At 44.9% G+C, this 22,945-nt stretch overlaps 1 protein-coding gene across 4 annotated transcripts in view; it reads left to right on the forward strand.

The window, feature by feature from the left end:
• LOC115159352 (nipped-B-like protein) overlaps positions 1–22,945 on the forward strand; it is a 49,507-nt gene that overhangs the window by 12,830 nt on the left and 13,732 nt on the right. For 2 of the 4 annotated variants that reach the window (XM_029708961.1, XM_029708960.1), the window contains 22 exons: positions 11,375–11,540; positions 11,696–11,796; positions 12,862–12,973; positions 13,114–13,268; positions 14,134–14,268; positions 14,669–14,814; positions 15,002–15,092; positions 15,519–16,043; positions 16,195–17,499; positions 17,855–18,034; positions 18,182–18,373; positions 18,814–18,885; positions 18,981–19,070; positions 19,286–19,386; positions 19,485–19,571; positions 19,689–19,920; positions 20,223–20,374; positions 20,476–20,556; positions 21,162–21,262; positions 21,442–21,574; positions 21,682–21,764; positions 22,134–22,266. In XM_029708961.1, the coding sequence (XP_029564821.1) occupies positions 11,375–11,540; positions 11,696–11,796; positions 12,862–12,973; positions 13,114–13,268; positions 14,134–14,268; positions 14,669–14,814; positions 15,002–15,092; positions 15,519–16,043; positions 16,195–17,499; positions 17,855–18,034; positions 18,182–18,373; positions 18,814–18,885; positions 18,981–19,070; positions 19,286–19,386; positions 19,485–19,571; positions 19,689–19,920; positions 20,223–20,374; positions 20,476–20,556; positions 21,162–21,262; positions 21,442–21,574; positions 21,682–21,764; positions 22,134–22,266 (4,373 nt within the window). The remainder of the gene's footprint in view (positions 1–11,374; positions 11,541–11,695; positions 11,797–12,861; positions 12,974–13,113; positions 13,269–14,133; positions 14,269–14,668; positions 14,815–15,001; positions 15,093–15,518; positions 16,044–16,194; positions 17,500–17,854; positions 18,035–18,181; positions 18,374–18,813; positions 18,886–18,980; positions 19,071–19,285; positions 19,387–19,484; positions 19,572–19,688; positions 19,921–20,222; positions 20,375–20,475; positions 20,557–21,161; positions 21,263–21,441; positions 21,575–21,681; positions 21,765–22,133; positions 22,267–22,945) is intronic. The other 2 variants (XM_029708962.1, XM_029708963.1) reach the window with 2 other exon arrangements.

Consider the following 22,945-nt stretch of genomic DNA (forward strand, 5'->3'; position numbering starts at 1 on the left):
AAGCTCGTTTATTGGTATTTAGATTATTCATTTACCATGTTAGCCTGATTTTAAATTGAGCTTGTTTGATTACTCCTTTTTTTCCCCTTGTTGTAATAAAGCATTAACGTTCACTACATGAATATTGCAGTCTTGGTATTTAGGACACTCCTACAACTGAGTGTGATTGATGGTACTTTTCCATAGCCCTTGCTTTAGAATTGCATTGGTAGTGTAATATGATGTATAGTGCCCATATCAGAAAGTATCCACCTTTGCACATTTTGTTGCCTTAGTGCCTCAACTTTCAACGCAATAAATTACACAGTGGTTAAGTGTCCAAGCCTGGATGTAAATGTCTCTGGGTTACAAATCTAGGCAAACATTCTGTGCATGCCTGGCACGTGTTTACATTGTTCGTGGCCATTTGCCTGAGTTTGACAGTTCATAAGGTTGTAGCTAGTAATCCAGGAGCTAGGTAGCTTGAATACAGATATGACCTCTGACGACGAGCCACGAGGCTGAAACGTTGGCACAAAATAAACAAGTGTCTTTGCACGTACAGTGTGCCAGGGCATCGTTTCTTTGAATTATTACTCAGGATTTCCTATCCACCTGCCAAACAATCCCTCGATTTGAATTTCACTTTTAGGTTTTTGTCCTGCCAATATGTGGATTTCTCTCAACGTAATGTCTTTATCAGACTGCAGAAGGATTTCCTCTATTATTTAGCCTCTGCTTTTCTCTCTTCATTTTCTTTTGATCCTGCCAAGTTTACCGATAACAAGCATACCTGTTATATGCTGCAGCCACCACAAGAGGTGTGGACTAGAGTCACATGACTTGTGACTCCAGTCAGACTCGAGTCTGTTTGAGCCTCAAGACTAGGGATTAGACTTTGACTTGAGTCGTTCATACATGTGCATAATCTATGAGCAGAATTACTGTCTTACCTCAATTAGCCACAAGTACACGTACATAGAGCCAGCCAGATGGAAAAAGTAGTTTGCCAGGCGCGTCTTGACCCCCCCCCCCTCAAAATGTTTTGCCAAAGTTGCTCTATTTTGGTGGCCTCTGGTACATTCTAATGCCTTGATTCCATCCAAAATAGGATACATAGCGAAATTATTTACTTCCCAGATTGGAACAAGTTGTTGGGGTATTGTGTAGAAAGACATGGCTTTACAACTTAAATGACAAAAAAATTAGGAATTCAGTGTATTGTTAGTTGTTTTGGATATCATCTAGGCCTATTTGATCAGGACTATTGTAAACCTTTTTTAAAACATTTACTCTGTCTTCTCTTGATTAGTCTTATTTACAGTTTTACTGCAAGATATGAATTGCCACAATGTTTGCTCTTCAAATTATGTAATTTATTAAAACTGAAAAGGAGCTATATAGGCCACATTATCTTGAAAAATCTATTAAAGGTCAAATATATAAAAATAAGAGTTATCAGTCTTAAGTATTATATCTTTTTGATTTACATAGCCTAAATTATTGAAACATTTTAACTTTAGGTAGGGACCTAAAATCTAGTTTTTGTCTGGTTCTGTTTCGTTTTCTCCATTTAGTTTTTCCAGGTTTATGGTTTTCGCTCTAAAAATCACACTTTTTTTCTAGAACATCCACTGTTGTTGTTTTTCTAAGTCCATAACAATGCTTAAACCACGTCAGGAGCTAACTTTTGAGGTCTGGAAAAAATGTAAGTAATTTAGATTTTTGGGTGTAGTTGCCCTTTAATTCAAGTGGGCACCTAGCACAAGAGGCTGTTGTTTAGAAGTGTTTTTGTAGTGCACGTGATGGCCGAGTTTGCAAAGTAAATACCCACTGGATTGATTAAAATATTAATTATATCCTTCTGCCAGGTAAGCATAGGCTACTTTGTAGTTCATATTTAAATGAGAAGGTTTCTGGGAAAGCCTTTCCATCTACCAGAAGACTGTTTTCATTCGCATCATCGCTAACGGCTACAAAAAGTGGTAGACATGCACACCACACACAGACAGGGGCATGCTTGTTGCCTCTTTAGAAATTTGCAGGAAATACGAATCACTGATGCGTTCTGTTCATGTCTTATGACAAACTTGGGCAAATTTATAAATTTTCAATACATTTACATTGTCTTAAGAAAGTGTTCACACTCCTTTACTTTTCCCACATTTTGTTGTTTTACAGCCTGAATTTTGACAATACCCTATAATGTCAAAGTGGCATTTAGTTTGTATAACATTTTTGAGATTAATAAAAAATGAAAAGCTGAAATGTATTGAATGAACAAGTATTCAAACTGTTATGTTATGGCAAGCCGAAATACTTTCAGGAGTAAAAATGTGCTTCACAAATCACATAATAAGTTGCATGGACTCATTTTGTGTTCAGTAATAGTGGTTAACATGATTTTTGAATGACTACCCCATCTCTGTACCCCACACATACAATTATCTGTAAGGTCCCTCAATCTAGTAATGAATTTCAAGCACAACAACCAAGGAGGTTTTTCAGTTCCTTGCAAAGAAGGGCACCGATTGGTAGATGTGTAGAGTCTATGGGTAACACTTGTAAGCAAAACTAACTCTAACTTCCTTCATACTTGACACAGAGACATAAAAATGGTATCCATTAATTCATCTGACTTTGGGGAAGTAGATAAAGGGCCTCGTTGCCGAAGTATCCCTTTAAGTAATACTGCAAAAAATTGGCAAAGAAATGTACTTTTTGTTCTGAATACAAGCGTCATGTTTGGGGCAAATCCAACACAGCACATCATTGAGTACCACTCTTAATTTTTTAAAGAATGGTGGTGGCTGCATCATATTATAGGTATGCTTGTCATTTTTTAGGATTAAAAGAAACTGAATTAAGGGCCTCCCAAGTGGCACAGCAGTCAAAGGCACTGCAGTGTTGCTGCGCCACTACAGCCTGGTGTTCCACAAGGAGTCGTGCTCTAGCGACTCCTTGTGGCGGGCCGGGCGCCTGCAGGCTGATTTCGGTAGTCAGTTGAACAGTGTTTCCTCCGACACATTGGTGCAGCTGGATTCTGGGTTAAGTGAGCAGGTGTTAAGAAGCGCGGTTTGGCGGGTCATGTTTCGGAGCATGACTCGACCTTCGCCTCTCCCAAGCCCGTTGGAGAATTGCAGCGATGAGACCAGATCGTAATCACGAAATTGGGGAGAAAAGGGGGGTAAAAATAAAAAAAATAAAAAAATAAATGGAATACCGCTAAGCACGGGCAAAATCATTTTAGTCTTCTTTCCAACAGACACTGGGAGAAAAATGTACCTTTCAGCAGGACAAAATCCTAAAACACAAGGCCAAATATACACTGCAGTTGCTTTCCAAGATGACATTAAATGTTCCCGAATGGCCTAGTTAAAGTTTTGACATAAATCAGCTTGAAAATCTATTGCAAGACTTGAAAATGGCTACAATCAGCAACCAACTTCACAGAGCTTGAAGAATTAGAAAAATAATAATGGGCAAATATTGTACAATCCAGGTGTACAAAGCTCTTAGACTTACCTCAAAAACACATACAGCTGTAATCGCTGCCAAAGGTGTTTTTAACATGTATTGTCTCCGAGGGGTTGAATACTTAACTAATCAAGATATTTTTTTAATTTTGTTTTTATATAAATGTTAGTATTTTGTGTAGATCGTTGACCAAAAATTACAATTCAATCCATTTTGATCCTACTTTGTAACACAACAAAATGTGAAAAAAGTAAAGGGCTGTGAATACTTTCTGAAGGCACTGTAGTTAATTCCCTACTAAGGTCAATAAATTTTTAAAATATTGTAGAATTCCGTTTTAATGTCTGGATTCCGCGAGGGCCCTAATTATCATATTTGGACCAAAATGAGGCTCTCCACAACCTATAGTTTCTGTAGTATTGATTCTTCATCGAATACTTTCATAAGTTATCTGCAGTTACTCGCCAAAAAGCCTAGGCCTACCAATAGCCTATGCAAATTAGGGAGCCAAATGAACGGCTCTCTCACCGATTCAATTCGGTAGGCTATACTGACTGATGAGACGAGAGTCACTCACTTTAGCGTCACTGTATGGCAAGCCCCGACATCCTAGGAAAGGAAACCTAAGAAATCCTTTTGTTTACTAACCACAGCGCGCACCAGTTTTACTGGGAGGGGGAACAGACATGAGACACTTTCTCCCTGTCCTCACTCGCTTTGTGACGGACAGTCGCCTATCCTATCAATAGATTGCTAGAAGATGCATAGTGTTCATTCTGGAGGGAGAGGGTTAGACGGACTAGTGAAATATACTTTTTTAAGTTAAAAGTAGCCTAGTTAATATGAAGTGGAAAAGTAGCTGGCTGAAAGTGAGTCTTATCGACTGATTAGCCTATGGCCGGTGTTTATGGAAAACAGAGTTTGAAACCAACTGTTTACTGAAAGCTGTGCTGCGCCATTTTCCCCCACGTGGGCCAGCCCCCTAGCAATTAAAGTTCCAGCCAATGAGCTTCATCCCCTCAGCATTTGAGTGACAGCTAGCAAGATGCACACATAGCAGAGTGCGAGAGGGAGAGAGCAATGACGTGGTGCAGATACAGTTGAAGTCGGAAGTTAACATATACCTTAGCCAAATACTTTAAAACTTTTTTTCACAATTCCTGACATTTAATCCTAGTAAAAATTCCCTATCTTAGGTCAGTTAGGATCACCACTTTATTTTAAGAATGTGAAATGTCAGAATAATAGTAGAGAATGATTTATTTCAGCTTTTATTTCATCACATTCCAAGTGGGTCAGAAGTTTATATACAGGAAATTAGTATTTGGTAACATTGCCTTTAAATTGTTCAACTTGGGTCAAACGTTTCGGGTAGCCCTCCACAAGCTTCCCACAATAAGTTGGGTGAATTTTGGCCCATTCCTCCTGACAGAGCTGGTGTAACTGAGTCAGGTTTGTAGGCCTCCTTGCTCGTACACGCTTTTTCAGTTCTGCCCACAAATATTCTATAGGATTGAGGTCAGGTCTTTGATGGCCACTCCAATACCTTGACTTTGTTGTCCTTAAGCCATATTGCCACAACTTTGGACGTATGCTTGGGGTCATTGTCCATTTGGAAGACCCATTTGCGACCAAGCTTTAACTTCCTGACAGACGTCTTGATATGTTGTTTCAATATATCCACATACTTTTCCGTCCTCATGATGCCATCTATTTTGTGAAGTGCACCAGGCCCTCCTGCAGCAAAGCACCCCCACAACATGATGCTGCCACTCCGCCGTGCTTCACGGTTGGGATGGTGTTCTTCGGCTTGCAAGCATCCCCCCCTTTTCCACCTAACATAACGATGGTCATTATGGCCCAACATTTCTATTTTTGTTTCATCAGACCAGAGGACATTTCTCCAAAATGTACGATCTTTGTCCCCATGTGCAGTTGCAAATCGTAGTCTGGCTTTTTTATGGTGGTTTTGGAGCAGTGGCTTCTTCCTTGCTGAGTGGCCTTTCAGGTTATGTCGATATAGGACTCGTTTTACTGTGGATATAGATATTTTGTACCGGTTTCCTCAAACATCTTCACAAGGTCCTTTGCTGCTGTTGTGGAATTGATTTTCACTTTTCGCACCAAAGTACAGTCATCTCTAGGAGACAGAACAGGTCTCCTTCCAGAGCGGTATGACGGCTGTGTGTTCCCATGGTGTTTATACTTGCGTACTATTGTTTGTACAGATGAACGTGGTACCTTCAGGTGTTTGGAAAATGCTCCCAAGGATGAACCAGGCTTGTGGAGGTCTACAATTCTTTTTTTCTGAGGTCTTGGCTGATTTTCTTTTAATTTTCCCATGATGTCAAGCAGAGGCACTGAGGTTGAAAGTAGGCCTTGAAATACATCCACAGGTACATTTCCAATTGACGCAAATGATTTAAATTAGCCTATCAAAAGCTTCTAAAGCCATGACATCATTTTCTGGAATTTTCCAGGCTGTTTAAAGGCACAGTCAACTTGGTGTATGTACTTCTGACCCACTGGAATTGTGATACAGTGAATTATAAGTGAAATAATCTGTCTGTAAACAATTGTTGGAAATATTACTTGTGTCATGCACAAAGTAGACTTGCCAAACTATAGTTTGTTAACAAGACATTTGTGGAGTGGTTGAAAAATGAGTTTTAATGACTTCAACCTAAGTGTATGTAAACTTCCGACTTCAACTGTATCTGCACATATTGTATGTAACATAGTATGCCATTTCCTGGGACCACTTTTGGCTCGTGAGTGCTACTTTCAGAACTATTGGCTAAAAAGTATAGAAACGTGCCAGAGAATCTCTTTAAGTGTTTACTTTCCAAGCTCACCAGCAATGGGGCATCAATCAAAAATTACTAGCATAGGCCTACTGGTCTTTTGTTATGTCAAAATTGCTTGACATTTTTTATTTGCTTATGAAGATTACATTTGTAATTTGTTAAAAGTAATTATTAAATAACCAAAATGTGTTGAAGACCAACTTATGAAAATGGATGTTTGGTAGCCTCAATAAATAGAAAAAGATTTGTAGTTGAACAAGTCATTGCATGTTGTAAGGTCTGTCGTCAGGAATGGACCAAGGCGCAGCGGGAATGTGGATACTCATATTTTTAATAAACACAAGTAAAGCATCCACAGGGAAAAACAATAAACAATACTCACGATGACAGGAACAGTTTTGCAGGCACACAAAACGCAGTGCAAAAACAACAACCCACAACCCCAAAGAAAAACACACACCTGTTTATAGGACTCCCAATCAAAGGCAACTCAACACACCTGCCTTCAATTGGGAGTCCAACAACCAACTCACATGTAACACAAAAATCTCTGCCACGTCCTGACCAAAACTAATACAATTGCTCCCTCTGCTGGTCAGGACGTGACATTACCCCCCCCCCCCCTAAAGGTGCAGACCCCGGAATGCACCTTAAAAAAGAAAACGCAAAAAATCCCCAATACCCCAACAAAACCAATAAACAATACCCCCTACACAATAAGGGAGGGTGGCTGCCGTCAACTACGGCACTGTGCTACACCCTCCCTCCCCAACCCACCTATCCTGGAGGTGGCTCAGGTGTGGGACGTGGACCTCGCTCCACCTTCGGCATCGCCCACTTCGGTGGCGCCGATGGCTGCACCGGGCAGACGGGCCACTCGGGCTGACCCGGGAAGACGGACCACTCTGGCTGACCCAGAAGACAGGCGGGCCACTCTGGCTGGGACGGAAGACAGGCGGGCCACTCTGCCTGGGCCGGAGGACAGGCGGGCCACTCGGCCTGGGCCGGAGGACAGGCGGGCCACTCGGCCTGGGCCGGAGGACAGGCGGGCCACTCGGCCTGGGCCGGAGGACAGGCGGGCCACTCGGCCTGGGCCGGAGGACAGGCGGGCCACTCGGCCTGGGCCGGAGGACAGGCGGGCCACTCGGCCTGGGCCGGAGGACAGGCGGGCCACTCTGGCGGCTCCTGACTGGCGGGCAGCTCTGGCGGCTCCTGACTGGCGGGCAGCTCTGGCGGCTCCTGACTGGCGAGGCTGGGCTGACGCACTAGACGCCTGATGCGTGGGGCTGGTACTGGACGTGCCAGCCTGGTGACACGCACCTCAATGCTAGTGCGTATAGCGGGAAACACCGGACCGTAGAGGCGCACTGGCGGTCTTGAGCGCAGGGTTGGCATCACCCCTTCAGGCTCGATGCTCACTTCGCCCTGGCACATGCGGGGCGCTGGTACTGCGCATGCCGGCCTGAAAATCCCAGGTCTCACCACAGCCCCTACCCCAAAGCACGGGACCTGTCCAGTCTGTCTCTGCCCCACAAGGGTACGGGAGCTGGCCTGGGGCTCCAATCTCGCCCCGCCAAACAGCCCTTATGCCCCCCCCCCCCCAAATTTTTTTATTGGGGCTGCCTCTCGGGTTCCCTTAGCTCCCTTAGTTTGTCCTCCCAGAATCGTCGTTCACTCTGCCAAGTCCATTCATCAACCTGATGCTCCTTCCTCCTCCGCTGCTTGGTCCTTTGGTGGTGGGTAGTTCTGTAAGGTCTGTCGTCAGGAATGGACCAAGGCGCAGCGGGAATGTGGATACAACCCCAAAGAAAAACACACCTGTTTATAGGACTCCCAATCAAAGGCAACTCAACACACCTGCCTTCAATTGGGAGTCCAACAACCAACTCACATGTAACACAAAAATCTCTGCCACGTCCTGACCAAAACTAATACAATTGCTCCCTCTGCTGGTCAGGACGTGACACATGTATAGATTTTTTTATTTTACTTTATCTGAAAAAACGTGTGACTTGACTTGACTCGCTCTTAGAATGCACGACTTGGACTTGACTCGAGACTCGACCTGTTCTACTTGGGACTCGACTTGAGACTTTGGACCCTTTTACAGCTAGAATAGATTTTGTACCATATGTTTTGATTCTTACCAAATATGTTGTCTTCTCACACTATTCGAACCCCACAATTAATAAACAGCTTATGAAGCTCTCTTAGCCTATAGATCACATATTGCAAACAAACAATCTTGACCTAAAAACTTCTGTGCTTCCTTGACAATCACTAATCAAAAACAACAAATGTTTTTCTCTGCAAACCTGCTTATCTTCTCTCTTTTGTGGCACCAATATGAGGGGTTATGGCAGGGGAAACAGTGTTTCAGTAGTCTAGTGTGTGGTGTGGAAATAATGACAAGCAAACCTGGGTAGCTTTGTGTTCACATTGCCCTGAAATGGAACCCTAAAACTATGGATGGTTGTATGCACTAATGTGTAGTATTGGTTTTATCCCTAACTTAATACTTTGCATTTAGGTTGAACAATGTATTTTTTTTTCAAATGTAATTTGGAAGCAGGCTTTTCAGTATAGGCTTCCTTATTCAGTGAAACCAATATTGTGGAGTAGCTGGGATGTTGTTGAACCATGCCAGGGACCAATCTTAACTTATTTTCTTTCTCGTCAGGCCAGTTGGCCAAAAATGTACTGTCCCAAACAGAATTTCTACTGGCCCGGACATGGTGTAGTTTTTTAATGCATTGGGGTCATGCAGGGCATATAGCAGTGTTTCCCAAACTCCCTGTGGCTCAGTTGGTAGAGCATGGTGTTTGCAACGCCAGCATGGTGTGTGCAACGCCAGGGTTGTGAGTTCGATTCCCACAGGGGGCCAGTACAAAAAAAAAAAATGCATAAAATGAAATGTATCCATTCACTACTGTAGGTCGCTCTGGATAAGAGCGTCTGCTAAATTACTAAAATGTAAATGTAAAAATGGTCCTCTGGACACCAAGGGGTGGACATTTAGTTTTTTGCCCTAGCAATACACAGCTGATTCAAATAATCAACAAATGATCAAACTTTGATTATTTGAGTCAGCTGTGAAGTGCTCGGGCAGAAACCAAAACGTGCACCCCTTGGGGTCCCCAGGGCCAACTTTGGGAAACACTGGCCTATAGGTTGGCATGTTTCTCTCTCTATTCAACTATTAAAGATATTCTCCAGTACTTTGGCGACTAAGACATTATTGAACATCCACTTTGGGTTGGATGTTTTAATATGTAGTTCATACATACATCATCTATGAGCAGAATTACTGTTTTACCTCAATTAGCGAAATCCCTAGTTTAAAATCAACTGTTTCCCTACATTTCCCCCCATGGGGCGGCAGGTAGCCTAGTGATTAGAGCGTTGGGCCAGTAACCGAAAGGTTGCTGGATCGAATCCCCGAGCTGACAAGGTAAAAATCTGGCATTCTGCCCCTGAACAAGGCAGTTAACCCACTGTTCCCTGGTAGCCCGTCATTGTAAATAATAATTTGTTCTTAATCATTTGTTCTTGCCTAGTTAAATAAAGGTTACAAAAAGAATTACAAATGTGGGCCAGCCCCCTAGCAATTCGAGTTCCAGCCAAAGCAGAGAATTTAATTTTGTAAATCCCTTTCCTTAAAAGAAATAAGCTCAGCGAGTGTATTATTGTGCATTTCGTTTTGCTCTGGACAGTTTGCGTGTGCTGTGTGAAGGCATCAGTAGCGTGGTGGTGCTTGAATGAATGCATTTTACATTTACATTTTAGTCATTTAGCAGACGCTCTTATCCAGAGCGACTTACAGTAGTGAATGCATACATTTCATACATTTTTTTCTCCATACTGCTCCCCCGTGGGAGTCGAACCCACAACCCTGGCGTTGCAAACACATTGCAAACACCATGCTCTACCAACTGAGCCACACGGGACCGTCATATTGCTCAAATACAAATAGCAGTAGTATTCTGCCCGTGGTCTTCATTGGTTTTCAATGGTAGGCTGTGACAGAGAAAGTAAATGTTGAAATGGAACTAAAAAATGCGCAGAAAAGTTAATGGCCAGGTCGGGCCAGTGACTGACGAGATCCACTGGCCATCGTTACTGTTGAACCCTGCATGCACATTTTTCCCATCTCAGCCTTTGTTGGTTACAGCGAGCAGAGACGACCATGATCACAAATCATAGTTAACTAGTTTTAATGTTGTTCTGCCATTGCTGCACATACACTGCAGGTGTCGTTAAAGGGTGTCGTAAAACCACATCAACAGAGAACTAAAGGTGTTTTATCACCATTGGCCTCATCCTGTAGCACGCGCTCCAGCAGGTATATTTCACTGGTCACCCCCAAAGCCAATTCCTCTTTGGCTGCCTTTCCTTCCAGTTCTCTGCTACCAATGACTGGAACGAACTGCAAAAATCACTGAAGCTGGAGTCATATATCTCCCTCACTAACTTTATGCACCTGCTGTCAGAGCAGCTCACAGATCACTGCACCTGTACATAGCCCATCTGTAAATAACCCATCCAACTACCTCATCCCCATACTGTTATTTATTTTGCTCCTTTGCACCCCAGTATCTCTACTTGCACACTCATCTTCAGCACATCTATCACTCCAGTGTTAATTGCTTTATTGTAATTATTTTGCCACTATGGCCTATTTCTTGCCTTACCTCCCTTATCTCATTTGTACTCACTGTATATAGACTTTTTCTATTGTATTATTGACTGTATGTTTGTTTATTCCATGTGTAAGTCTGTGTTGTTGTTTGTGTTGCACTGCTTTGCTCTATCTTGGCCAGGTCGCAGTTGTAAATGAGAACTTGTTCTCAACTAGCCTTCCTGGTTAAATAACGGTGAAATATTTTTAAATCTTGACATCCATTGGCAGTTTCCTTCCTACCCGGCAGCTCAGTTAGGAAGGAAGGTGGGATATTTATTTTCTGGATGGTATAATATACTATCCACAGCTTGATTATTCACTTGGCCGTGCTCAAAGGGATATTCAGTGTCTTTTCATTATGGTGGATGTCTTCTCACTCACCCAACCTCCCACTCACTCAGGCTAACCTGTCTCCTCTTTGTCTTTGCAGTGTTAAACCAGCTACCCCTGCCATCCCCTCTCCCTGCCACCACCACTAAGAGTCTGCTGTACAATGGGAGGATCGCGGAGGAGGTCAACTGTCTGCTGGCCTGCCGGGATGAGAACCTGGTGTCCCAGCTGGCTCACAGCCTCAACCAGGTTTCCACCGAGCACATGTGAGCACCTCCCCACCCCTGCACATTTCTACGCTAGTTTTCAAAACACCTGAGTAGAGAAAGTTATGAGCCACAGTTGCCATAGTTGATTCATGTATAAAGTGTGTGATTTATTCTGATGTGCTGACTGTAACCTTTCTGCCCCCCCATTGCAGAGAGCTGAAGGACAACTTGGGCAGTGATGACCCGGAGGGTGACGTGCCTGTGCTGCTGCAGACAGTGCTCTCTAGGAACCCCAACATCTTCAGGGAGAAAAGTAAGTCAGCCTGGCATGGGGTTCAGGGTGGTACGGAGAGTGTGTCTTGGACACTGCTCTGGAGCACATTGTATGGCCTAACACAGCCCTGACTGTGCCCCTTCTTCTTAGGACCTTGATTTGTTGACCTGAGTAACACTTCCTGGGTCAAATGTGTTTTCTGGGTCAAAACAGATTTTTGAGGCATTGCAAGGCAAGCTTTGTTGTCTTGGGTGATTTTTAGAGTTAGCGCTGTACTTGTAGCTTGGAAAGAGCTTGTGGTACTTATTGCTTTGAGTATAGTTGATAAAACATTTAATTGCTTTGTGATCTATGGACAGATCAAGAAGCGATTTCAGTCAGTGACAAACTGGTGACCAAACTGCTGTCTAGTTGCTGGTGCTATAGGGGGAAAGTGGTGTCTGCACAGACTGTTGAGGCTGGTGCCAGTTGTCATCCATAGTAGACATGCAAATGAGTTTGCTAACCTCTTCCCTAGCTGCTGTTGCATTCATTATCCGGATAATTGAAATAGCTTATCACTGTCCCTGTCGTGCTCTGTTTTTCCAAGCAGTTATTTGTGTGTTAATGTTTGGTTAAGGACCTTGATTAGGCAAGCTAAGTGTTATGATGAGGACACAGACTTGTATCCTGTGTCATCTCTGCTGGCTAAGTGACCCTGACCGTGTGCATGTCCTCCAGTGAAATGTCTCCCAAACCTCTGGCCTGACGCTGTGCTGCTGTATTCAACAGTGAATCGTGCAATGCGTTTATTGGACTTTGTTGTACACTCTGTGAAAACTGTTCTGTTACTATAAATCTCCTGCACTCCCCAGACCTCTTAAATACTAGTGTTCTGTAAAGAATTGCATTTTGTCAAACCACCAGATAACTGAGAGAGGATCAGAAAGGGATCTCATGCAGTCTCGCTCCTGAAGTAGCTTAACAGTTCTTTGAGTGAGGTCTTCTATCTCCCACTGACATAAACAGGACCCCTCTGTCTTGGACTGGAGGTGTCCTCCGTACTGGTGCTGTGCACTGGCCTTCTCTACTCCTCTTTAATCACTTCTTCTTTTCATCTCAAAGATATAATGCAGCAGCCAATAATGCCGCAGTACAAGATGTCCCAGAATTCCATGCATGGGAGTCCGGCGTCGACAAACTACCAGCAATCCACTATCTCACACAGCCCTTCTAGGTATAACAATACATTTCTCATTCAATTTGGTGTAATGGTACAGTGGGTGCTCTGATAGTTCATTCAAGACTTCTGTCAGCTTTTGAGAGTTGCAAATTCCTTTGGAATTGACATGTTCTTCTCATCCTCTTCCTCTACAGTCGCTTTGCATCTCCACAGATGGGGTCCGGCGCTAGGTTCACGCCCCAGCAGAACAGCCCTGTGCCTAGCCCTTACGCCCCCCAAAGCCCTGCAAGTTACATGCAGCAGTACCCTCATCCCCCCAACTATTCTCAGCACCAACAGATCCAGCAAGGTGAGACTGCACCTCTGCTTTTGTATAGGAAAATGATGCATGAAACCTATGAACTGATTTTCAGATAACCGTACTGTACCTAACTTTTATGTACAGTACCAGTCAAACGTTTGGACACACCTACTCATTCAAGGGGTTTTCTTTATTTTTACTATTTTCTACATTGTAGAATAATAGTGAAGACATCAAAACTATGAAATAACACATATGAAATCATGTAGTAACAAACAAAGTGGGAAACAAATCAAAATATATTTCATATTTGAGATTCTTCAAAGTAGCCACACTTTGCCTTGATGACAGCTTTGCACACTCTTGGCATTTTCTCAACCAGCTTTTTTTATTTTATTTAACTATGCAAGTCAGTTAAGATCAAATTCTTATTTACAATGATGCCCTACACTGGCCAAACCCTAACCAGGACGACGCTGGGCCAATTGTGCACCGCCCTATGGGACTTGTTTTACACTTTTTTTGCTCACTACATGATTCCATATGTGCTATTTCATAGTTTTGATCTCTTCACTATTATTCTACATTGTAGAAAATAGTCCAAATAAAGGAAAACCCTTGAATGAGTAGGTGTGTCCAAACTTTTGACTGGTACTGTATGTCAGGATGTTGATTCTGTGTTGAACCAACACACTTAAACCAACAGACCAAATTGTATTTGTCACATGCTTCATAAACAACAATGAAATGTTTACTTACAGGTCCTTTTCCAACAATGCAGAGTTAAAGATTAAAGTAGAAATAGTGAAACGAGAAGTAGATACACAGTGCATAATGAATAACGAGTCAAAATAACAGGGATTTATACCCATGGTTTACCCTGGTGTGTTGTGTTGATGTTCTGTGGTCGTAGAGCTGCATGGTTCCCCTGTCGTTCCGGCTGCACCCTCTTATTCAGGAAGCCCCAAGAGGCCTGTGCAGCCCTGCCTAGAGGTGCAGACCCAGCCCCAGGCCTCCCCCCACCAGAACCCCTCCACCCCAACCTTAGGTACGGGAGTCACCTGGGGACATCATGTCAAACATCCGCTATCCTGCCCCATCACCTCCAAGCTGTGACCCATCGGCTCATGCGTCTGTGCCTTATTATTTGCAGCACAGCATATCCATGCTCTGTCAACGCAAACTCTGTGTGTAACAATACAGGATGCAGTGTTGGTTTGCAATGCACACTTGCTGCAAGATTCCTGTACATTGGCATAATATTTCACGATTTCTTTCTTTTGTTTTGTTGTTTTTTGTCTTGTTTATTTGCATTCATTCCACCTTTTAAACAAGATTTACAGGGTGAACCAGTGGTTGAGTATGGGTTTTGGCTTAGCTGGAAGGCAATTCAACTATTGATTGATTGTATCTGAGATTTATTTGGGTGTCTGTCTGTGTCTGTTCAGTTGCCAGTCCCGTGGTTCCTGCTAGCATGCGGAACATCCACGACAACAAGGTCTCCGGGCAAATTTCAAGCAACTCAGCCAATCACAATGCCAGACATGGCTCGAACGAAGACTACATGAACATAGTCCACAGACTAGGGAATGAGGTAAACACAAGAAATGATTCATACCAAAATGAAACTCTATCTAGCAAAGAGACTATATTTTTGACATGAAAGTTTCCTCGCATGGATCCTCATTGCTTGTACACTGCTTGAATGTATTTGTTGTATCCACCATTGCTGCTTTAATGATCTATAATATAGATTCTTATGTGATATGTTTTTTCCCTAGGAGAGTGATCCTTCCATGAGAAATGCCTCCTTCCCGCTCCGATCGCCCCAGTCTGTTTCTTCCCCTGTGGGTAGTGAAGGGACCCCAAAAGGTATTATGCATTATCATGCTGTGGGCTGGAAATCACGAGTCAACCTACTTATTCTATGCCAAGCAGTGTTTCCCCTATATTCATTTAGCAGCGGCGGCCCACCACTTCAAATAATGATTTACAAAAAAGTAGTATTATTTTGTTATCGTTTTTGGGATGGTGAAACGTTTTCTGTGTAAACTTAAACCAGATATCTAAATATGTAGAAAAGATAATGGAGCTATATATATTTAAATAAGATCCTATTTGAGAACTAATAATCACTCAAATAAATCTACAGAAGGAGAATGTAAAATTAAAAAAATGTCATGGGGCCCCCATAGATTTTTTATAACGTCTGATCTCCCCCCCAAGCTGACTTTGCCACCGCTGCTGAAAACAATCCTTGTTAAATAAAAAATAAACTCACCTTTTTGGTTTTGGCAGGGTCACGACCTGGCCTCATTCTGCAATCCCCTCCACCTTACGCTCCCCCCCGTGACGCCGCTCCCGACCTCCTCCTGGACTCTCCTGACCACAAGAAGAAGCAGAAGAAGCTAACTAAAGAGGAGAAAGAGCAGTTGGAAAAAGCTGCCATGTACGACATTGTTAGCTCTCCCTCTAAAGACTCTACCAAGCTGACGCTCAAACTGTCCCGGGTGAAGTCCTCTGAGTTGGACCAATCTGGAGAGCTCCTATCCGGGGTAGAGGACCAGGACACTGACCTGGCCTACAACAGCCTGCAGTTCTCCCGGACGCAGCAGGACCCTGCCCACAGGTTAGCCCCGGGCCAGGGGGAGCAGTCAGGCTACCAGCAGGTCCCTGTGCTCCAGAACACCAAACAGGCTATAGGGGTGATAAGCGGAGCTGTGTACGACGATGCTGAGATGGATGCTCTTGCTGAGATCGAGAGGATAGAACGAGAGACGCTCATAGAAAGGGAGCGCTGCTCCAAAGAGGTTCAGGATAAAGGTGAGTGTGCACATCTTGCTTCATCTAGTTTTACACTTACTGATTTATCACATCTTGGGAATATCTTTCACCTAATAATGAGTGATGGGAGAAAGAACTTGATAGTTGTGGGTGTCTGTCAATTTCCTTACCCATGGTTTCCTTATTGTAGACAAGCCACTGAAGAAGCGGAAGCAGGACTCGTATCCCCAAGAGCCTGGCGCTGGAGGTACAGCGGGGGCAACTCAGCCTGGTGTGGGAGGGGGCAATGCTGGCAGCAAGTTGGCACCCCAGGAGGCTAGTGCAGCCAGTAATGGTGCCAGCCGGCCAGCCCTAATGGTCAGCATCGACCTGCAGCAAGCAGGCAGAGCTGACGGGCAGCCAGAGGTGAACATGGGCACCCCCACCCCAGCCGTGGAGGCCCGGCGCTGGCCCGAGGAACGCCTGGGCCCAGAGGACGGCTCCGACTCTACCGGAGTCCTGCGGCTAAAGTCCAAGACGGATGGAGAGCGACTACAGACTGCAGACGGCCGGCCAGAGGTCATCAAGCAGCGCGCCGACACCCCCAAGAAGCTGGGCCCCGACGGCCGGCCGGAGACCCCTAAACACAAGCACGAAAACAGAAGAGACTCGTCCAAACACAGACACGACGGAAAACCTGACAATGGCAAGGCCCGACCTGACAGCAGGACGCCTGACACGCCACGACAACGGCACGAGGGCCGCTCAGACTCTGGTCACAGGGAAGACAGGTCCCGGGACAACGACCCATCCCGCATCCGCAGGCCAGAGACCCCCAGCAAGTCCAGCAGGGGGGAACACGACTCCAAACATGGACGGGACAGAGACAGGGAGCGGGCGGATAAAGACAGGGAGAGGAAACACAGGACAGAGGCAGGGGAACCACGGGACCGCCGGTCTCCAGAGCAGCGCTCCAGGCCAGAGAGCCCGCGGGTTAAGCAGGAGGGCCGAGGGGGAGTGGACCCCAGTGGGCGCCAGAGGACTGACCGGCCATGCCCCAACCTCAAACCCCCTAATAAAGAGGAGAGGAGGAGCGGGGAGGAGAGGAGGAGTGGGGACGGCAGCAGGAACCGACAGGACTCCAAGCAGCAACCGCAGCCTGCTGAAAGCAAACAGGAGTTCCCTGCCTACCTGCTAGGGGGGGTAAAGTCTGGAGGCTTTAAGAACTTTGTGATTCCCAAGATGAAGCGGGATAAGGATGGGCATGTGTTGGCAGCTGAGATGAGGAAGCCTGGGTCTGGTCTGGGGCCTGTAATGGAGGGCTGGAGCGAGCCCCGGGTCAAGCTGGAGCGACTGGGGCTGGTAGAGGAGATGAAGACAGGAGCCAAACCTGTTGTGGTGCTGCAGAAACTCAGCATCGACGAGGTGCAGAAAATCATCAGGGAAAGGGAGGACAGGAACGCACGCGGCTCCAAGTCCTCCAAGAGCAGACACTGTCATGAGAAGTCTGGGAAAGGTAAGAGACATCCTGCTGTCTGCATGACTGACTGGGACAGCTTATTGTGCGGGTGAAGTTAAGGTTTAACTATGGTAACCTGTTTTGACATCATGTGTTTTTGACTTAATTTGAGAACTTTGAGAGTTTTAATTACTTTGCACATTGATCCACTAGCAGCACAGAATCACGTACTGTATTTCACCCCCCTTGAATGGATTATGATTTATTTTGAGGTTGATTTGATTTGAGGCCTTGCTAATGATCCTGTATACAAGACACTACTGGTTTTAATTGTGGCGCGTAATGTGTCGTTGTTAGTGTATTTAGCCCTTTCATACAAGGGCTAATACATGACTGGGTGACCTCTCCTTAGGAGGTCTTGATGAATCAGTGTTGAAAGAACTGCCTCCTCATCTCATTGCTGAGATAGAGTCTACCATGCCACTGTGTGAGAGAGTGAAGATGAACAAACGCAAGCGCAGCACCGTCAACGAGAAGCCCAAGTACGCCGAAGTCGACTCCGACGACTCAGACGACGACTCTGTGACGGAGTGTGAGTGTCACACACTTTGCAGTCCCCCCCCCTCCCCCCACACAGCCATATCCAATCCCAGTAGTGCAGGCTAATGGTTGATAACAAACCCCTGATGATTTAAAGCAACATCCTGTAACTTGTTGCTCCGTCTTTCTCTCCCTGCAGCTGCACGGAAGCGTCACAAGAAGGAGCGAGAAAAGACGTGGGCGCCTGATGAGCGGGAGAGGAGAGGCTCAGGAGAGCACCGGAGGAGTAGTGGGGGCTCCCAGGAGCGGCGCAAGGGATCCGGCAGGCGCTACCGAGAACGCAGCCCAGAGGAATCGGATGAGGAATCCCCACCACCCAGCATGAGTGACCGTAAGTCTGGCACTGTCTTCGACTGACCATCCAGCATGGGCGTCAATGGTTATCTTTTCCACTGTCTGAAGAGTTTAAAACCAGCAGGCTATACCTGGGCATTAGATGCAGGGTAAAAATGCGGAGGATGAGATGTAAGATCATCATTTGATCACCCTTTTGTTGCTGAGCTTTGCGATTTATGTAAAGTCACTGAAAACCACCACGAACACACTGTTATATTAACAGTATTGCACTTTTCACACAGCCTACTTTTGGCCAGCTAATAGTCTAACCGCCGATCAAGCAACATTATGGACTAAACATTCAAATCCTGTTGCTGCATGATTATTTTGCTTAGACTATATAGTTCGAATTAAGATCTTAAATCTGTAGTAATATTTCACTAGGTAAGTGTTGCTGTCCAATGTATTTTTCGAACATGTATCTATCCTGTCCAGTTGCCAGAAAGATGAAGAAGAAGGAGAAACAGAAGAAGAGGAAGGCATACGAGCCCAAGCTGACACCAGAAGGTAATTTCGTCCAAACTTCAGCAGTGTCTTTGTTGTATGACTTTTGTCCCATTAACGCAGGTTACTCACTTTCTTTCTCTGTGTTTACTCAACAGAATTGATGGACTCCTCCACGTTCAAGAGGTTCTCAGCCAGTGTGGACAACATTCTGGAGAGCTTGGAGGACATTGACTTCAATGCCATGGGTATGCATTATTCATGATCTACTTTTACAGGTGTTTTTTTTTTATCCTCAGCGGTTTGAGAAGCGTATAAAATACCTTCTACCAAGGATGGGAAAGATAACCTTGTGATTGTTGGAATTATTTTCAAATGTAATTCGATTTCAGCCGTAGTAATGTTCAGTGACAAATGACGGTGACAGGACTGCTTCCTCTAACTGCAGAACTCTTGTCAACAGATGATGATGAGATCCCACAGGAGCTTTTGCTGGGGAAACACCAGCTGAGTGAGCTGGGCAGTGAATCTGCTAAGATCAAGGCCATGGGCATCACCTTCAGGGTAAGAAGAGGGAACACTGGATGCAGGGTGATGTTTTTGGCAATCCTAAATTGGAGAAGGTTTTCTGTTATATATTTTCTCATCCGTCTCATCGATAGCTTCCATCTGATAAGTTGGTGAAGGTCCTGAACATCCTGGAGAAGAACATTCAGGACGGTTCCAAGCTCTCCACACTGATGAATCATGTAAGTTGTTCCCTCATATGGTTTCCCGGACACAGATTATGTCTCCTCCTGGCTTAAAAAGCATGTTCCGTGGAGAAGTTCCACTTGTCTGAACGTCTTCTCTCTCTGTCCCAACAGGACGCGGACGCAGAAGACGAGGAGCGGCTGTGGCGTGACCTCATCATGGAGCGCGTGACCAAGTCAGCTGACGCCTGTCTGACGGCCCTCAACATCATGACGTCGTCCCGCATGCCCAAGGCGGTGTACATCGAGGACGTGATTGAGAGGGTGCTGCAGTACACCAAGTTTCACCTGCAGAACACCCTCTACCCTCAGTATGACCCTGTCTACAGAGTGAACCCTCATGGAGGTCAGCACCCTCAACCCACCTTTCAGTCAAAAGCAATTGGAGCAAAGCCGTAGCATAATGTGGCGAGAACAGGCCATATAAATGTCCAGTCGCAGTCTTGATACACTCTGTTCAAGACCAGAGGACCCATAACATTTGAAAGATGGTTCATGTAAAGAATAAACATAGTGTGTATATTCAAGGCAGTGTGGTCCGTCTCTGAACTACCGGGGCCACTGTTATGCATATTCCTGCCATGACTGACTGTGGAGAGGGTCTTTGCTCTGTTTTTTTCATTGTCTCTCCTCCCGTCTCCCACCCAGGTGGCTATCTGAGCTCCAGGGCTAAGAGAGCTAAAAGCTCCACACACAAGCAGAGGGTGATCATCATGCTCTACAACAAGGTGTGTGACATCGTCAGCAACATCTCTGAGCTCCTGGAGATCCAGCTGTTGACGGACACCACCATCCTACAGGTGAGACTCGGCTCCTAGTGCTATCCCTGGGGAAAGGCCCTCTGACCTTTTCTGACCCCTGCTCACCTTGTGACCCATCTCTCCCTTTCTCCTTACCTGAGGTCTCCTCCATGGGCATCACTCCATTCTTTGTGGAGAGTGTCAGTGAGCTACAGCTGTGTGCCATCAAACTAGTGACTGCGGTAAGAATCCAAAACAGGGTTCCCATTGAGTTGTCACATGCGCCGAATACAACAGGTGTAGACCTTACAGTGAAATGCTTCTCCCTTCTCCAACAATGTAGTTTTACGAAAATCCCTAAAAAAGTAAGAGATAAGAATAACAAATAAATAATAATAGCGGGGCTATATACAGGGGGGTACCGGTACAGAGTCAATATAAATAAAGTTCCCTTTATTGTGCATCCATACAGCCCTTGTATAGCAGTGCCAGGGTTGCTCTTGATGTGGTGCTTCAAACCAGGGTTCCCATGGAGTCTGGATTTGTTCTAGAATATATTTCCTTTCATTGTGTATGTATTATGTATAGCAATGTCAGGGTAACTCTTTCATTTATTTGTATTTATTAGGATCCCCATTAGCGGCTGCCAAGGCAGCAGCTACTCTTCCTGGGGTCCAAACAGGATTAGAACAATTACATCAAATAAAACAATTCATCATACAATACATGATTACTCTATTATTACAAATGTACAATATAACAATATTACAATGTGTGTGTGTATAGTGTGTGTGTGTGTGTGTGTGTGAGACTCCGATGATGAGACTTTTCTCCTGATCTCCCTTAGGTGTTCTCTCGCTATGAGAAGCACAGGCAGCTCATCCTGGAAGAGATCTTCACCTCTCTGGCCAGACTACCCACCAGCAAACGCAGCCTCAGGAACTTCAGGTAACTGCACCTGTAGAGAACATGCGCCACGAGAGACCAAGCCATGTCATAGTTCTCAAGAAACTGTTTGAAAGTTAGGACGTTGGCCTTATTTTTCAAATGCTTTTCTGGTTCTTTTCAGCGTGTTTATCTGCTGAAATGAATTGTCCGTGTTTCTTTGTCTATGTGTGCGTCCCTAGGCTGAACAGCAGTGATAAGGATGGGGAGCCCATGTACATCCAGATGGTCACAGCTCTGGTGCTTCAGCTCATCCAGTGTGTGGTGCACCTCCCCAACAACAGGGACAGTCACGACGATGAGTACAACAAGAAGGTACGTTAGAGATGCCATGTACTACCTGGGCTAGTGATGATTCGACAGAATTCTCGGCCAGAGACTTCCGTATTTAGTTTGTTCACAAGCGCTCTCTATTTTCCCAGGTGGATCAAGATGTCCTGATCACTAACTCTTATGAGACGGCCATGAGAGCAGCTCAGAACTTCCTGTCTGTTTTCCTAAAGAAGTAAGTTGATCTCGAATTCTCAAAATCAAACTACATCCTAACTGTTATGAGAAGACGGTGTGGCCTACCGAGTGGTGCAGCGGTCTAAGGCACTGCATCACAGTGCTAGTGGCTGTACAGTGTACAGCCACCAGCTGTACAGTGTTTCCTCCGACACGTTGGTGCGGCTGGCTTCCGGGTTAATCGAGTAGTGTGTCAAGAAGCTTGGCGGGGTCGTGTTTCGGAGGACGCGTGGCTCTCGACCTTTGCCGAGTCTGTACGGGAGTTGCAGCGATATCACGAAATTGGGGAGAAAAAGGGCTAAATGTTTTTGTAAGATATCTGTTATGATACTGTAGCTCTTCGATCAAACTTCCCTCTGTGTTTCAGGTGTGGCAGTAAGCAGGGAGAGGAGGACTACCGGCCGTTGTTTGAGAACTTTGTCCAGGACCTGCTGTCTACGGTGAACAAACCAGAGTGGCCAGCTTCAGAGCTTCTCCTCAGTCTGCTGGGTCGTCTACTGGTGAGTCCATCCGTCATAGAAACGAAGATTCAGCTAAATCAATCAGTTATTGGCTGGCAGTAGAGATAAAAGAACAAAGGACTCCTCTGGTGTAGGGATGGGCACGTTTATCCAGATATCCGAACATACATTACTATTGGATTACTTGTGTGAGTAATCCTAAAAATAAGAAAATAATATAGGACTATTTTAACAATGAAAAGGCTTTGTCCAAATGTTAAATTGTCTGTGACGTTATTCCATACAAGAATATATAGTACCATGACGTTTGACATTTGTTATTTAATAAAACAAACTTTTAACTGTATTTTTTTTTAATGACGTGCGCTCCACAAAATAAACATACCGGTAGCCTACACACGTTTCCCGTGTGTAGCTGCTTGTTTTTGTCGGCCATTCAAAGCAGCAAAGGTTCCATGTGTAGCAAGTGAAGGGAGAGATCTCTAAGCATTCCAACATTTTATAAAAAAATGACGGAATAAAAAGTTTGCTAAATGAGAAGGTGTGGGCTACAACCGACAGGTAGGCTGTTGTTTAATCTGAATGGAGTTGTTGTTATTTGTTGACTAGGATTGGGGAGCGCAGCATAATATAGCCTCAAAGCTAGCTATCTACATCTCTACATTGATTTGATGCAGTCTAGACATATTCTGTCAAATAGATGAACTATGGCAACCGT

Source organism: Salmo trutta, chromosome 23, assembly GCF_901001165.1.
Source record: "Salmo trutta chromosome 23, fSalTru1.1, whole genome shotgun sequence".
NCBI lineage: Eukaryota > Metazoa > Chordata > Actinopteri > Salmoniformes > Salmonidae > Salmo > Salmo trutta.